General features: G+C 39.6%; 1 protein-coding gene across 2 annotated transcripts in view; it reads right to left on the reverse strand.

Moving 5' to 3' along the window:
* The window catches only part of LOC119905037 (inactive dipeptidyl peptidase 10-like), a 122,363-nt gene that overhangs the window by 27,209 nt on the left and 79,317 nt on the right, over window positions 1-15,837 (reverse strand). For both annotated transcript variants that reach the window (XM_038721724.1, XM_038721729.1), the window contains exons 9-14: window positions 11,745-11,899; window positions 9,309-9,406; window positions 9,091-9,214; window positions 5,259-5,297; window positions 4,968-5,075; window positions 4,714-4,805 (exon numbers count right to left, since the gene is read on the reverse strand). In XM_038721724.1, the coding sequence (XP_038577652.1) occupies window positions 4,714-4,805; window positions 4,968-5,075; window positions 5,259-5,297; window positions 9,091-9,214; window positions 9,309-9,406; window positions 11,745-11,899 (616 nt within the window). The remainder of the gene's footprint in view (window positions 1-4,713; window positions 4,806-4,967; window positions 5,076-5,258; window positions 5,298-9,090; window positions 9,215-9,308; window positions 9,407-11,744; window positions 11,900-15,837) is intronic.

The raw sequence follows: 15,837 nt of genomic DNA on the forward strand, positions 1-15,837 counted from the left end.
CCCTCGGACACTACAGAGAAACCAGGACATGTCTGTCCGCAGGCTGCTTTGATCCAGTTATACTCTGGACCCACCTGCGCGTTTACAGGTGGACAGAGGTTCCTGCAAATCACTCAGGCGCGAGATTTAAGACCACTTCCTTCACTCTGTTCAATCTCACTCTCATTATCTTTTCACTCAATTACCTACTCATTTCTCACCGTGTAAATATTTAATTAAAAGCAATGGTTAAAAGCTAAAAACAAAGAAAAAGAAAACAGGAAAGTAAAAGTTACAGTGCGGTGTAAGTTATCAATCTACTAGTTAAAGGCAGTGGTAAAAAGAAAAATCTTAAATATTTAATTAAAAGCAATGGTAAAAAGAAAAGTCTTCAGTATTAATTTAAAAGAACTGACAGTTTCAGCAGACCTGCAGTTATCTGGGAGTTTGTTCCAGATATACGGAGCATAATAACTGAATGCTGCTTCTCCTTGTTTAGATTTGACTCTGGGGACAGAATGCAGACCTGCTCCAGATGACCTGAGAGGTCTGGATGGTTCATAACGAAGCAGAAGATCAGAAATGTATTTTGGCCCTAAACCATTTAGTGCTTTATAAACTAACAGCAGGATTTTTAAATCAATTCTTTGACATACAGGAAGCCATGTAAAGACCTCAGAACTGGAGTGATGTGATCCACCTTTTTGGTCTTAGTGAGGACTTGAGCAGCAGCGTTCTGAATCAGCTGCAGCTGTCTGATGGATTTCTTAGGGAGCCCTGTAAAGACACCGTTACAGTAGTCGAGTTGACTGAAGATAAATGCATGGATAAGTTTTTCCAGGTCTTGCTGAGACGTAAGTCCTTTAATCCGTGATATATTCTTCAGGTGATAGTAGGCTGACTTTGTAATTGTCTTAATGTGGCTCCTCAAATTCAGGTCTGAGTCCATGACTACACCAAGATTTCTGGCTTGATTTGTGGTTCTTAACATTACAGATTGAAGTCAAGAGCTGACTTTCAATTGTTCCTCCCTGGCTCCAAAAACAATAACTTCAGTTTTATCTTTGTTCAATTGAAGAAAATTCTGGCACATCCAGCCGTTGACCTGCTCAATACAGTTACTCAGCACCCGTATGGGATCATAGTCCCCTGGTGAAATGGTTATGTAAATCTGTGTGTCATCTGCATAATTATGGTAACATATTTATCATAATTATGAACATATTTATTTAAGTAAGTAGCTACAGTGGTGCTGGGAGCTTTAGTAAGTATGTAACAACAATCATTTTCAATTTAAAGGGGCTACATGTAGTTTTTTTAATGAAATGAATCCTTTTTATTTTGCCTGTGTGTGAAGGGGTTGTAATCTCACATAAATATGATCCACTCACTGGGTTTTTCTGTTATCTCTGATGGCTAGTATGCCTATTTCTATGTGATTTTCCATGAAATCCCTTGGCTGTTCCATGCATGTGTGCTCCCGAGACTCTTCCCTTCTGGATCTGTACCGTACACACAGCAACAACACCGCAGCTAACGAGATGGAGTCCGCTAAGACCACGAAAAGACCGGCTCCCAGTACTACACAGACTCCAAAACTAACTCCATGTAAGGATGAAAACCAACACAAAAGTTTTATGTACTGGAGCCCTTTGGGCCAAACGATAATCCGGTTGAGTTTGAGTGAAAGCACAATCAGAAAGGCTTGAGTCATGGAGAGACCTCCGCTTTCTTTTGGATATTAAAACCGACAGAGTTGACTTTCATCCTATTGGAGAGGTTAACAAAAATTACTGCAAAGCATGTGAAATATATTGTGATGTTCTGCTTTAGTTGGCTCAAGTTAGATAACGTTAGCACGCCAGCTAACACCGAGCAGTTGCTAACGTTATCCGGTGCAGTTGTTTGGCTTTCTACATGACTTCACCAGCTAACGCGACTCATTACTTTCCTGTGTACCGCCGGTGCTATGTCACAGTAAAATGTAATGGTACAATGTAGGGGTGTTAAAAATTATTGATTTTTAGATGCATTGTGATGCTGACTTGGACAATTATGAATCGATTAACAAATGTCAATAATCGATTATCTACAGGTTAATTGATAACGTAATATTGATGGAACAAAAAGGCGGGTCTCGAGGTGATGCATCGTTATGCACACAACAGAGACATGTGGTTCTCCCTGTTCGACAGCCATTGGTTGATTGAAAGACTGCTGCTACTAAACTTTCACATGATCAATACTTGGCTAATGTTCTCTGCTCATTCTTCAAAAGACAGCTACGTGACAGGCGGCAGTAGGTGACGTGAAAGAAAGCGGAGAAGAGGAAAACATGAGTGCTACAGTCAGCACTAGCTAACATCTCTTCAGACTGCAGTCTGGAAGCTGAGCAGGACATCTTTTGGCTGCTAGTTCAATTTCATTTGTTGTCATTCATCCACATATCGAGTACACAAATTAACAAAATGCCGTTTCTCAAGGCCCATGGTGCTCAATACAAGATTACTATAATCAACTTACAAGACAAAACATAAACAAGCAACTACACTAGATGAGACAAAGAAAAAGGAACAGATATATTAAAGAGTTGGTATTATGCTCATTTTCAGGTTCAAAATCTTATTTAGGGGATGTACCAGAACAGGTTTACATGGTTTAATTTTCAAAAAACACCATATTTTTCTCATACTGCACATTGCTGAAGCTCAACGTTTACAACAACTCCGCACTTGAAAAGTCTGTGAAGTTACATTGCCGTGTTTATTTTAAATATAATTCACAACCAATAAAGCATACTTGCAGGTTGCGAATTTCCAGGCCCAAACAGAGTCGGAGTTGCATCGTCTTTTAGGACTAAACATTGAACTGCTGCCGGTGTTCCAACGATCTATGCTGCCTTGCCCAAAAATGCTACCATAGCGCAAATCCTCACACGCTCCTTGGTTGGTACAGGCATCCCCTGTTGCCAATTGCAGAGCTCCTCAACTCCGAAAATATTCAAGCACATTTTTGTTCCGCCATCACTTCTCGTAAAACTGTCAATATTCGAAATCTACACAGTTGATTTCTCACCTCAAAACTTCTCAGAAGTGGATTTGCTGATGAAATTACATCTGAAAACTGTAAAATATATAACTTTCTGTTGCTGGCCTCTGTCTGGTGCACGCAATGATGATGCAGTGAATAGTGTATAGTCTCTCTGACCAATCAGCAGTCTGACGTTAGTCAGAGTAGCAGTCACGTTACATTTTAGTATCCCTCAGCTCGCTTGGAACCTCGACAGAGGTGATACGAAAAAAGTTCCTGGAAGCAGGTACAGGTACAACATTTCTACAATGGAAAACCAAACAAAGGCGAGTCGAGCCAAAGGGCCTCTGCTCAGACTAGCTTGGTTTGAGGGCGTGCCTGACCCCGCTAGCCGCTCTGCAAGCTTTATGACGCGTTTTCATTGTGACATCACAAGTAAAGGGCTGGACTACAAACGCGCTGTTTTCAAACGGTTCAGAGCAGAGCTTTCTGTGGGAGATGGGAATTCCCTTTGGGCTGGACTTTGGACTTTTTTCACTTTGCAAACCTAGTACATGCACAAAAAAGATATATAACTCAGTAAAGGAGAGGGAAAAAGCCAAAAAGCATAATACCACCTCTTTAAGGTGGAGTGAACGTGTTTGGCTGGAGCAATGTAAAGTGGGTTCAACCCCCATCTGACTTGCTATGCTAATAACAGCAGCATCAGAAATAAAAATAGCAGCAGCAGAGGTCAGTAATAATGCTGTAATAATGTAATAATGCTATGCAATGCTAGCTATATTTATAAGAAGTAACATTAAATATCTGCATTTCATTACTACCTACTTGCTTGGATTGTTAGAAATACTGTGCTTTAAAAGTACCAAGTAGTCACACAGTCAGAAAAATACAACTTTATGGTAATGAGGTGCCAGAAATTCCCACCCTTGAGGTGATGCATTGTGATGCATCGAGATATTGAATCGAATAGTTGACCTGATTATCATAATCGAATCGAATTGTGAGACCAGTTAAGATGCACACCCCTAGTACAAAGCAAATGTGGAGCGATTTCTTTATACTAACCTATACTGATGAAAGGCAGAGGGAGGTGACGTTACATTAGCACAGTTCCACCACTGTTTGCTTTGTGACGGTCAATTTATATTTATTGTTGATTTACTGAAACTCAGGTACACAGCTTCCCACCCGTCTCAGTCACTGTTACTTACAATAATGCAACATAACGGTACAGGACAACACAGTGGAAGACCCATTTACTACCGTAACATTACTTAATGCGGTCTAACTGTTATAAAATGTGGCAACGATCTCATTTATAAAATTCAGTCCAGCTCACTAACCGTTTTCATTATCACGCAATACATTTAGCTGTGCTCACATTGCTGAGCCTCTCTGGTTAAAAGAGGGCACAAATAGTTACTGAAAAGCGGCAAGCGAGCTAACGCCGATGTAGCCCGTCGGCTCAATGCAGTAAATGTAACCTTACCATGCAACCATGCAACGTTGCAGTGGGAGTTTACATGAGTTTCAGCCACTTTGTGTGAAGCTCATGAGCAGATTTTGCTCATTCATGAGGTAAGCACACGTACAAGCACACATCAGGCTGCAATTTAGTACCACTACTCGCCACTGTAAACTACATAATGCCCCTTTAATTGAAATAAAATTTTTAATGTGAGAAACAAAACTTAAACTTACATGATCTGGTTATTTTCATCATAAGCTACGATTTGTGTCACCTCCCAGTCTCCTGACGTTAAGTGTCGAACTTCGTCCTGGTCGCTTCTTAACTGAAAGAGAATCAGTTTGGAGATTTGGAAACACAAGAAAATACACAACCTATCCTTTTAGGTCTTATTAGGTGGCCATTTTCTGCAGTGAGAGAATAAGAATCACAGGATACACAGGATGTTGAGGATAAAGAGGAAAGAGAAGAGTCCTTCTGGAGTCACCTTTTTGCTGAACATCGTGATGTGATGAAAATCTCCCTGACCTCCTTGTTTAACGGGCAGAGTAAGGAAAAACTTGTTTCTGTTGCTGGAGAACAGTGGCTCCTGTCTCTGCAGACAGAAACACAGACCTCAGAGGTGACATACTTCATGCATGAATGAGTCCTGCTGTAGTCTTCCCTCAATATCGTATATTGCTGTGAGGATAATAACTGGAGAAGACATGCTTATATAAGGATTGTTAGGAGATTGCTGTTAAATACGGTTATGAAAAATGTCTGTTTTCAAGTTTACCTGTCTGGATAGCCATGTCTCTGAAGACTCCTCGTGCCTCTGAATAAAAGAGCAGAAAACATGGTTACATGTGCAATACAAAGACATTGTGAGTAGTTGTTGCTGGGGAAATTAAAAAAAAAAGTCAGCCTTTAATTTTGTCTGTCCCTTGTTTTCACTAGTATGTCACTGGAGACCTGTTGCCAAATGCTTGCTCATGGTTGGAGTTGTTGGTTCTCTTTAAATAACATTACAAAGAGTACGGTTTAGACCTGCTGAAAAGTGCAAGATAACTTCCGGCACTATATAAATACAATTGAATTGAAGTAATGTTATGCATTTATGCAAATTACTTATCATTGTTCTAATGCACAAAAGCTAAAACAAAAAAATAAAATTTACACTGTTTGCACATCAAAATATGTTTTCTTTCTTGTTCTTGTGAACTAAGTTAAACTTTAATTCAATACATTTAAATATATCAAATGTACATTCCACTTGAATTTTGTGTGTTGTTGTCATACGATTCAGTCTGATGTGTGTGTCTGATAAATACAGTATTGTAGAAGTACGTTATATGCAATTAACTGGTTAACTGACTTATAAAGACAATCAGGTGAGAGTTTATGGTTAAACCTTTGTCTCGTGTATTGAATAAGAAAAATGTTGAAGATGCAGATCACACAGATAGGATTACGGTAAGGGTTCATGGATGAATTTTTCTATTTTATTGTGACCTTAAGGGATTGTCTCATACTCCTGTCTGTTCTTTGGAAGTGTTCCATATGTCCATATTGGCCACAAATAAATCCCTTTCTAAAGCATAATATAATGTAATGGGGGACCAAATCCACAGCCCCAGTCAGGGTTCGCTACGTGGGAGCTCAGCCCCATAATGAAGGGTCTGCTACAACGGAATGACAACCACAGAAGTGGGGGCACAATCAGTGGCGATCCTGGGAAGAAAGGAACCCCTGCCTGTTTGCAAAGGAGGATGGTGTTGGAGGCCTTGTATGTAAGAAAGCCAAGACACTTTTACTGTCTGAGAAAAGGCTTGGAGTGCATTTGGCAGAGGCCTGGATCAATGGGAGTGCCCTGAAGAAGAAGAAGAAGCCCTGTCCAAAAGCAGTTTTACATACACCGTGACAGCATTGCTCACAAATGAGCTTTTGAAATAGCAGAGATCAAACAAAAAGATGTGCTTCTAAGGAAAGTTGCAGAATTCGGATCCACTAAGTTTAAGGAGACAGCTAGTTTGTTCAGGGAAGCCTATACTGTCACTAAAGAAAGGATGCCTTATACAAAATTAAATCCCATTATAAAATTTAATTTGATGAATGGTGCAACAGTCGGCCCTGCTCACAGATCCGATCATTCATGCCCAGATTGTAGAGCAAATTGCACAAGAGATGAAAAAGAAATTTATTTCCACTGTCAAATCACTTGATTCCCATATTAGCATAACGCTTGATGAAAGCACAATTAATGGACGCTCATACATGATTATTTATGTCAGGTGCGATGTCACTGGGAATGGAGATGTGGACAATGTTTTTCTTGACATTGCTGTACTGGACCAGGGCACAGATTCAGAGTTGCTGTGTACTGCATTCAAAAACTGCCCCCTGGCAGCAGGAATGGACGAGGAGTGTCTTCGAAAAAACCTGATCAGTATAGCCACAGATGGGGCATCGGTGTTAACTGGGAGACCGACTGGACTCATAGCTCGACTGAAACAGGATTTTCCTCAACTTCAGGCAGTTTATTGTCTTGCAAATTGCTTAGAATTAGCAGTAAAATACACATTGAAGGTGGTGGCAGGCTGTTATCATTTAGAGTTTTTTTCTCTCACCAGTCACCAGTCCCCCCAAAATGCAAGGGAGTTAAAAGAAACGGCTGCCCAGGATTTTCAACACGGTCAAAGCTGTGCTGAAGGATTTCACAGTATTAGCACATGACTAAGTCTGTGAGTGAGGATGGCTTCCTTTCCAGTGTAGAGACAGCCAAGTACACCGGTTTACATAAACATCTGACGTCCACTGGATTCCTCGCTGGTCAAGTGACATGAAAGATGTGTTACGTGAACTTCAAAGTCTCTCCCTAAAATTACAGAAACGTGACACGTACCTGGTTAATGTAAGCCGACACATACACCAAACATTTCAAAGGATGTGACCTCACTGAAACTAAAATAAACAAGTCCCAATTTTACCAGTCCATCATTGCTAATCTTACTAGGCGTCTACCCAATAGTGAGCTTTTAGCTATGCTGAAGCCACTGGATCAACACTTCGGGCCGAAAGGACAGAGCTTGTTTTATTTGGAGATTGTGTAGTGGGGAAGTTTGCTAAACTCCTTGGAGCGATCTGTCAAAGAAGCTGTCAGCACCATCAGAGTAAAGCCTTGAGCAACACTGTTCTCCCAACTTCTGCAGAGTGTGAGAGGGGTTTTTCTGCATCTAATGACACTGACTGCAAAACCAGGGGCTGGTTGCGAGCCAACAGTCTTGTTGTTTGTGGATCTAAATAGGCCTCCCATCGACCAATTTGAACCTCTCCCTTCCGTACAATCTTAGATAGAAAAAGGACATCTGACTTCAACATCATGGGTTTCAGGAATGTGACTGCAGCCTCCAGAAAACAGACCGCATTGGTGTATTTTTTCTCCGTAATGGTAAGAGAACAGCCTTTATTGTTTACTAGCCTGAGAGTATTGTGTTATGTGGTGTATGAAAATTGCCGAACAGCTGCTGGTTAACATTTTGCACTGTAGCGCATTTGAGTGGTCGAAAAGACTAGAAAGGCGCTATACAAGTACGGAGCATTTATAAATCCATGGGCTCTTACACTGGTTGTAGTCTACTACTGTATTAGACTCTCTATTGACTGCTGCTTGTTTGTTTTGTATTATTGGCTTTATGACGCATCCTCCAATTAGTAGAGCGCTACATATGATCATCTGCTTGCTACTGTGTGCCAGAAGCGAGCAGTGTGTAAAATAACAACACAAAGGGCAGAATTGCGTTCTTTTCTTGTGCGATATGTCTCTGTTGGCATATTTCAGGCTATTGAAACTTTGTTGCAATATCGCAGACATCTGGGGTAAATACTGAGCTGCTGTGTGTGAGTGTGTGTCTGAGAGAGAAAGTGTTGGACCAAGTAATGAGTAATGAAGTCTCTGTCTGTCTCTCTGTCTAGGATTTATTTATTGTTATATTAGAGACCCCCATGAAGCTCAGATTATACCTCTAACCCTGGCCCTAGTTCTGTGTAAAAATGTTTTAGTCATATCAACTGAGTATCCTCCTCTTTTTGCTTCAAAATTCCTTCTTTGTATTACTGTTCCTCCACCACAGTTCAAGAACACTGTCTGCAGAAACACAAAGAGGGAACTTGGTACTAAAACATACATAACTTTGGGAGACACCCAACCTAGACAGCTCATTTTAGCTTCAGATAAACTTTGGTATGTATTTTTGTCTTTCACTTACATTGAAATTGCTTCATAAAATGAGTCTCTTTGCAACCAGTATGCACTCTGAATGTACACATGGCCATGTGAGTCAGTTACATTGAAACGCAGCCAGTGTTTGTTACCATTTATGGCTTCACTTGGGCCTTATTGGCCCTAAGAGACTGGGCGTGAGACTTGAAAATGAAGACAGGAACATGGTAGAGACTCCAGTATCCAACATTTTGAAAAGAACTACTCTGACTGTTCACTTTTATGTGTAAAGTAGCTAAATGTTGTACATCCACAAGTGCTTATCTGCCTCAGTGGCTACAGATGTTGTTGCAAATATCTCATCCTAATCTTAATCTTCGACCCCGTCGTCCAATCAAAACGTACCCACCTGAAGACAGATTCCTATGGTGGCGTCACACACTGTCAGCAGTGAAGCATTCTGGGGCCGGTTAAGCCACCGCACTGCGAGGTGAGTATTACTGATCCACTTCACCATGGTGATGTAGAAATCCCTGCAGAGAAGACGCAGAGAGGAGAATCAGAAAGGATTTAATTCCTTTGTGCACCACTGCTGTATTTATTTATTTATTTATTTGTGTATGTTACCTGAGTCTGAGCTGATCTGGAGGCTGCAGTTCCTGCGTGTGTGTTGCTCCAAACAGGTTGACCACCGACAACTTGACAACTGGGTTTGTCTGACCGGCCTTAACGTTGAAGACAGACACAGAGAGATTATAATCAGATAATATCGTTATCACTACACTACATTTTCTGTGAGTGCGATGGGAGCAGATTATCCCACTGATTAATAATATCAGTTTAGTAAAACTGCAACAGCACCAAAATGTGCTGTGATTTGCACTTTGACCTTTTAAATTAACACTTAATTTTACTTAATAAATATTAATGTATCATTTAAACTTTATTCTCCATATATGATAACTAGTATGCTTGCATGTTCAGTTGACTTGCAGTTAGGTTAAAGTTATACCAGGAATTAAGTAAACCACTTGAACACTGTCTCCCTTTTACCTATAATTATTCCATACAAAGTTGTTGGGAGGAAATATTTGATAAAATTACCCTTAAGCAGGAACTACAGAAACAGCTCAGTTTTTAGGCTCTGAGTCAAACTGTGTAGCAGATATTTAAGTTGTAAAACTAAAATTTTTCTGTGCCACCTTTGCCAAATGCTTGCTCATGGTGGGAATTGTTGGGTCTCTTTAAATAACATTACAAAGAGTACGGACTTGACCTGCTCTATGAAAAGTGCAATAAGATAACTTCTGTTATTAACCGGCACTCTATAAATACAATTTAACTGAATTAATGTTATGCCTTTTATGCAAATTACTAATCGTTCTAACTTTGAACAAAACCTAAAACATTCAAATATTGCACTCTATGTTGGAACATCAAAATATTTTCTTGCAGCTTTCTTGTTCTTTTGAACTAAGAAGTGTACCTTTAATTAAATACATTTAAATATATCATTTTAAATTAAAGTCAGAGTTTGCAGAAGTGTCAGTTAATGCTTTAGCTAAAAGGTATCTCCCAACTAGCCATAAAAGGAGTTTCTTTTGGGGGGATTCAAGAAAACAGAATCAGGTGCTTCTTATGGCTTTTATAGCTTTTTTATTGATTAAAACAGTTGAAAAGTTTTATTGGATGTTTAATCATTTTAGTTGTTTCTTTTCTTTCTTGTGCAGTATTAAATAGTGTTGAGCGCTTTTTTAACATGTTGGGAATTGTTGCACTAAACTAGTTAAGATCATTGCCTCCCCCCTTAATGATTTCATCCTGAAGAGCTGTACAGATGCACAAACAGTAAGCACACCTCCACTAATAATAGAAGCTTCCTGAAAAGTTTTCCATTTTAGTAGCAGGAGGATGGCGAGTAAGTTTCTCTTTGAAACTACAGAGTACTGACCTGCCGTCCATTAGTGAACCTGACAATCCACACAGCACCATGTTGAATAAAGTCTACTCTTAACTGCTTTTCAGGAAGCAAGTCTTCCAGCACATTTTCTACATATAAATACTGCAAAAACAAGACATTTTGTCTAAAAAATATATAATTAAGTACAGTTTGAAATAAACAGTTTGTTTTAAAATATCTTCTTCTCTCTTCAATTTCTGAAGCAGATTCTGAATTTAGTTCATCACCTTCATTTATTGTAAGAATGTGATTTTCACACTCACTGTGAAACCTAAAGATTGGGGAAAGAGATGGATTACCTATGGGGCAACAGGGCTCCAGAACCTAAGGGCCCCCCAAATGTTACATGCTCATTGTATAGCAATTTGTTTAAGGTAATATATTTAGGATTTGCTCATCTAAAAGTGCAATATAAACTGACAGGTCCTGCATTTTCAACTAATCCTGTTATCATATCTTGTTATGGGCACCCTTTAATATTTCAGATGTATAAAATCAGTTCAAATCATTCACAAATATACAATTTATTCGAAAAGTATTGTCTTCTGTACAAATATAGTCCAGTTGACTACAGAATCTCTTATTGTTGGTGCAAGGTACATTTATTTCTTATCATTATGTTGCTATTCGGGTCTGTCTCTATTAAATATCAATGCATGTGTGTTGTGTTCAGGTAGGTTTTCGTCTAGTCTGTTTTGAATAAGGTTAAAAATTTTGCAAATTAGGGAAAAGATTAAACATGTCTAATGTCACTTGTTCAAATTGCTTGTTTTTTCCACCCTACAGTCTATTGAGGTTATTATCATAGATGACAAGATAAAGGAATCAATCTTCACATATGAGAAGCTGAAGCAATTATTCTGAAATATTTGCATACATTTTCTGTTGATCCAGCTCTAAATAGTATTTGTTGATTTCAGGGGTTTAAGGCAAAATATTATGACGCTGCCATGTTGTTATCTACTGTATCTAATGGGTTAAAGACAAAAGAGAAAATATAAGGTTTGCATGGAATAAAGCAGGAAAACAAGTAAGAATAAAAGTCTTTATGTATTTCTCTGTAACTTAATACATGATGTGAGGACTTTCTTTCTCAGACTTACCATGGGATATGGATACTGTAGTCCTTTGGGGTAGGTGCTGCCGGTGAACTGGGGCAGAACCATGTTGGGTACCTGGGTGTCGTTGATGGTGAGGAAAGCCAGTCTCTCTCCGTCAGGCGACCACCAGTGAGCCAAGTGTGAACACAGGATCTCCTCTGAAAAGAAATATCCACAAACAACAACACATGATAGAGGTCTTTTTTTCTTCTCATTCTGACTCTTTAATGCTCAGAGGTACGAATTATTAATTAAAATTTCTTTGTTTTATTATCACACATGTTCCTTTTTGTGCCGCTTACTTGTTGGTTTCATTTTATTTTTCCTGTAAGTTGTTTAGATATCAGCAGCCAAATGTGCTACAAGTTATTTTCAATCTAATAGAAAATACAAATAGGTTAAAAAAACCTTTTAAAAAAACAGTAAAAATAAAAAAAAATTTGGCTGTTTTTTCTTTCATAGTGTTGGTGAACATGTATTCTGCTCTTTCCTTCATTGTCAAAACATCAGCCAAATGGTTACAATCTAAAGCAAATCAAAAAGAGAAAATACACAGCTTGCAGTAAATCTACAAACAGAAATGAGTCTATAATGTTCCCCATCGTTCCCCAGTCTGTGTTTGTGCTGCTCTCTGTACAAACGGCGCAGACCATCACCACATTACTGAATTTGTTTACGCAGCGACTTAATGGATTGTAGAGGCGTGTTGTTGATTTTTCATCGCCATTCTGCCTAGTTTGTCTATTCTGTGCTGCTGCATTTATAATGCAAAAGACAAATCTTTGAAACGCTTCATAGAGCTGAAGTGAGGATGCACAGTGAACTCCCAAAACTATATTCTCGACCTCTGATCACACCTTTCTCTGTGCCTCCTGGCGACTGAAAGGACACGAGACAGATTCATCAAAACACTACTTATTACAAGGTAGATTTTATTTATAATTTTACAACACAGGGTTGTATAATGAGATAATAATAATACTACATTTTATTTGTGGGCGCCGTTCATAGCACTCACGGACACATTACAGATTAAAACAGTTAAAATACATTTCAAGGAGACAAATACAATAAATAAAAAATACAATAAATAAAAAACAAGACACAATTTGAAGATTAAAATGTAAAAGTAAACGAAAGCAGTTCATCACGAAGCCGGTGGAAGGTGGAGTTATGTGGGGTAGGCCTTTAGAAATAAGTGGGTTTTGAGTGAAGTTTTGAAGGAGGACTTGTGAAGTAGACCAGAGAGAAGGGAGTTACAGTAATCAATATGGGAAGTGACAAGAGCGTGGATGAGAGTAGCAGTGTTATGTTGTGTAAGTGAAGGATGAAAGCGGTTGATGGTGTGTAAATGGAAATAAGCAGACCAGGTAAGATTATTAATGTGTTTTTCAACGGAAAGTGTGCTGTCAAGGATGACACCAAGACTCTTGACATGGGGGAGGAGGAGACAGTGGAATTGTCTATGAGGTAAGCAAAATTTGGACATTTTGCTAGGGTGGATTTGGAGCCAACAAGGAGAATTTCAGTTTTATCACTGTTTAGTTTGAGGAAGTTTTGAGTGAACCAGGTTTTAACTTCATCTAAGCAGTCAGTTAGAGAAGATGGAGGGAATATAACCGTAGGTTTGGTGGACAAATAGAGCTGGGTGTCATCAGCGTAGCAGTGACATTGGATATTTCCTGAGAATAGAACCAAGGGGAAGTAAATAAATTATAAAAAGGAGTAGCCCCAGGACTGATCCCTGGGGAACATGACTGGTGACTGGGGAGGGTTGTGTTTGAACATTTTTAAGTTGTACAAACTGAGTACGGCCAGATAGGTATGATGTGAAAAAGTTGAGGTGATGTGTTGATGATACCAATGGAGGCAAGAGGATATTGTGAGAGATGGTATCAAAGGCAGCAGTCAAATCAAGAAGGATAAGTATGGTAAGAAGACCTGAATCAGCAGGCATTAGTAGGTCATTGGTGACCTTGATTAGTGCTGTTTCTGTGCTGAGAGGGCAAAAACTAGATTGAAACTGTTCATAGAGGTTATTGTTGATGAGATGAGTATGGACCTGCTCAGCAACAGTTTTTTGAAATAAATGGCAGGTTGGAGATTGGTCTGAAATTATTTAGGTCGCTTGGATTTGCACCAGGTTTCATTAGTACAGGGGTAATAGCATCAGTTTTGAGAGAAGAGGGGACATGAGCAGAAATAAGAGAGGAGTGGATGATGTTAGTTATAAGAGAGGAGAGGGAGGGTAGGCAGATTTTAACTAGGTAGGTAGGGAGAGGGTCAAGCTGGCAGGTGGATGACTTGGATTTCTGGACAAGGTCAGATATTTCAGTGACAGTTGGGAGTAGGAAACTAGATAATAAAGTAGAGGGGGGGGCAGAGGTAGGTGGATAAAGTGCACCATTATGTGAGGTGGGTAGCTGTTGATTGATGTTGTCAATTTTGTTTTTGAAAAATGAAATGAAATGAAATTCAAAATGAGATGGAGCAGGGTGGATTAATTTTGGGTAGTGGTAAGTTGACATTAAAAGAAATTAACTTATGGTCAGAGATGGGCAAGTCAGATGCAGTGCAATTAAAAGGGGTTAGACCAGAGAAACAGATGAGGTCTAAGATGTGTCCTTTGTTATGAGTGGGAAAATCAACATACTGTTGTAGTCCAAAAGGAGAAGTCCTTTGTGTGAGTGTTGCTACTGTTGTCCATATGAATATTGACAGAATAATGACATTGGGGGCAATGGAGCAGATGGATGTTAGAAATAAATTAAAATCAGTTAAAAAAGTATTATTGCAAGACTTGGGTGGACGATAGATAGTTGCTAATATGTTAGGGACTGGCCCATTTATTTGCAGGACTATGGATTCGAATGAATTGGAGGCAGGGGTGGTGGCAGAGGACACTTTCAATTTGTCATTGAAAAGTATTGTAAACCCGCCTCCTCGACCTGACCTGCGCGATTGACAGATGTCAAACCCGGGTGGTACAGCCTCGTTGAGTTGTGCGTAATAGTTCTGCTGCTGCCAGGTTTCAGTCTGGCACAAGGTGTGAGCAGAACCATCTACAGCTCAACGTGACAAAGACTAAGGAGCTAGTTGTGGATCTAAGGAGAGCCAAGGCACCAGTGAGCCCTGCTTCCATCCAGGGGGTCCCTGTGGACATTGTGGAAGATTATAAATACCTGGGAGTGCACTTGGACAATAAATTGGACTGGGCCAAGAACACTCAAGTCCTCTACAGGAAGGGCCAAAGCCGTCTCTATTTTCTGAGGAGGCTGAGGTCCTTCAACATCTGCAGGACGATGTAGAGGATGTTTTATGAGTCTGTGGTGGCTATCCTGTTTGCTGTTGCATGCTGGGGCAGCAGGCTGAGGGTAGCGGACACTAACAGACTCAACAAACTGATCTGCAAGGCCAGTGATGTTGTGGGGGTGGAGCTGGACTCTCTGTTGGTGGTGTCAGAGAGGAGGATGCTGTCTAAGCTACATGTCATCTTGGACAATGTCTCCCACCCACTGCATGACGTGCTGCTCAAACACAGGAGCACTTTCAGTGCAAGACTTATTCCCCCAAAATGCACCACAGAGCGCCACAGGAAGTCATTCCTGCCTGTGGCCATCAAACTTTATAACTCCTCCCTCTAAGTGTCTGACACATGGACAGTTAGTTAGTTTTAAACTGGACAATATTATCCGTTTTGTGCAATAACACCTGCTTAAATTATACAGGGGCTGGTCATATAATTAGAATATGCAGTAATTCAGGCAAAAAGGAGCCCCCCAACTAAGTGTTGAGTGCTGTACATGCTCATACTTTTCATGTTCATACTTTTCAGTTGGCCAACATTTCTAAAAATCCTAAATATAAGTCTGTTTGTAATGAATGAATATAATACCCAAGTTTCACTTTTTGAATGGAATTACTGAAATAACCTGTAATGTGCAATACTCTGCTGCTACTATTTATGCCTTATTACTGTTCACCATAACAATTCCTTAATTATGTAAATACTGTATCATAACAATTCCTTTAACTATGTAAATACTGTACATATCCACACTCCTTATATTATTTTATATTTTTACTCTGATATTTA

The sequence above is a fragment of the Micropterus salmoides genome, unplaced genomic scaffold (genome assembly GCF_014851395.1).
Source record: "Micropterus salmoides isolate LMB-PRFRI ecotype aquatic unplaced genomic scaffold, ASM1485139v1 Ms_hic_scaffold_1, whole genome shotgun sequence".
Classification (NCBI taxonomy): domain Eukaryota; kingdom Metazoa; phylum Chordata; class Actinopteri; order Centrarchiformes; family Centrarchidae; genus Micropterus; species Micropterus salmoides.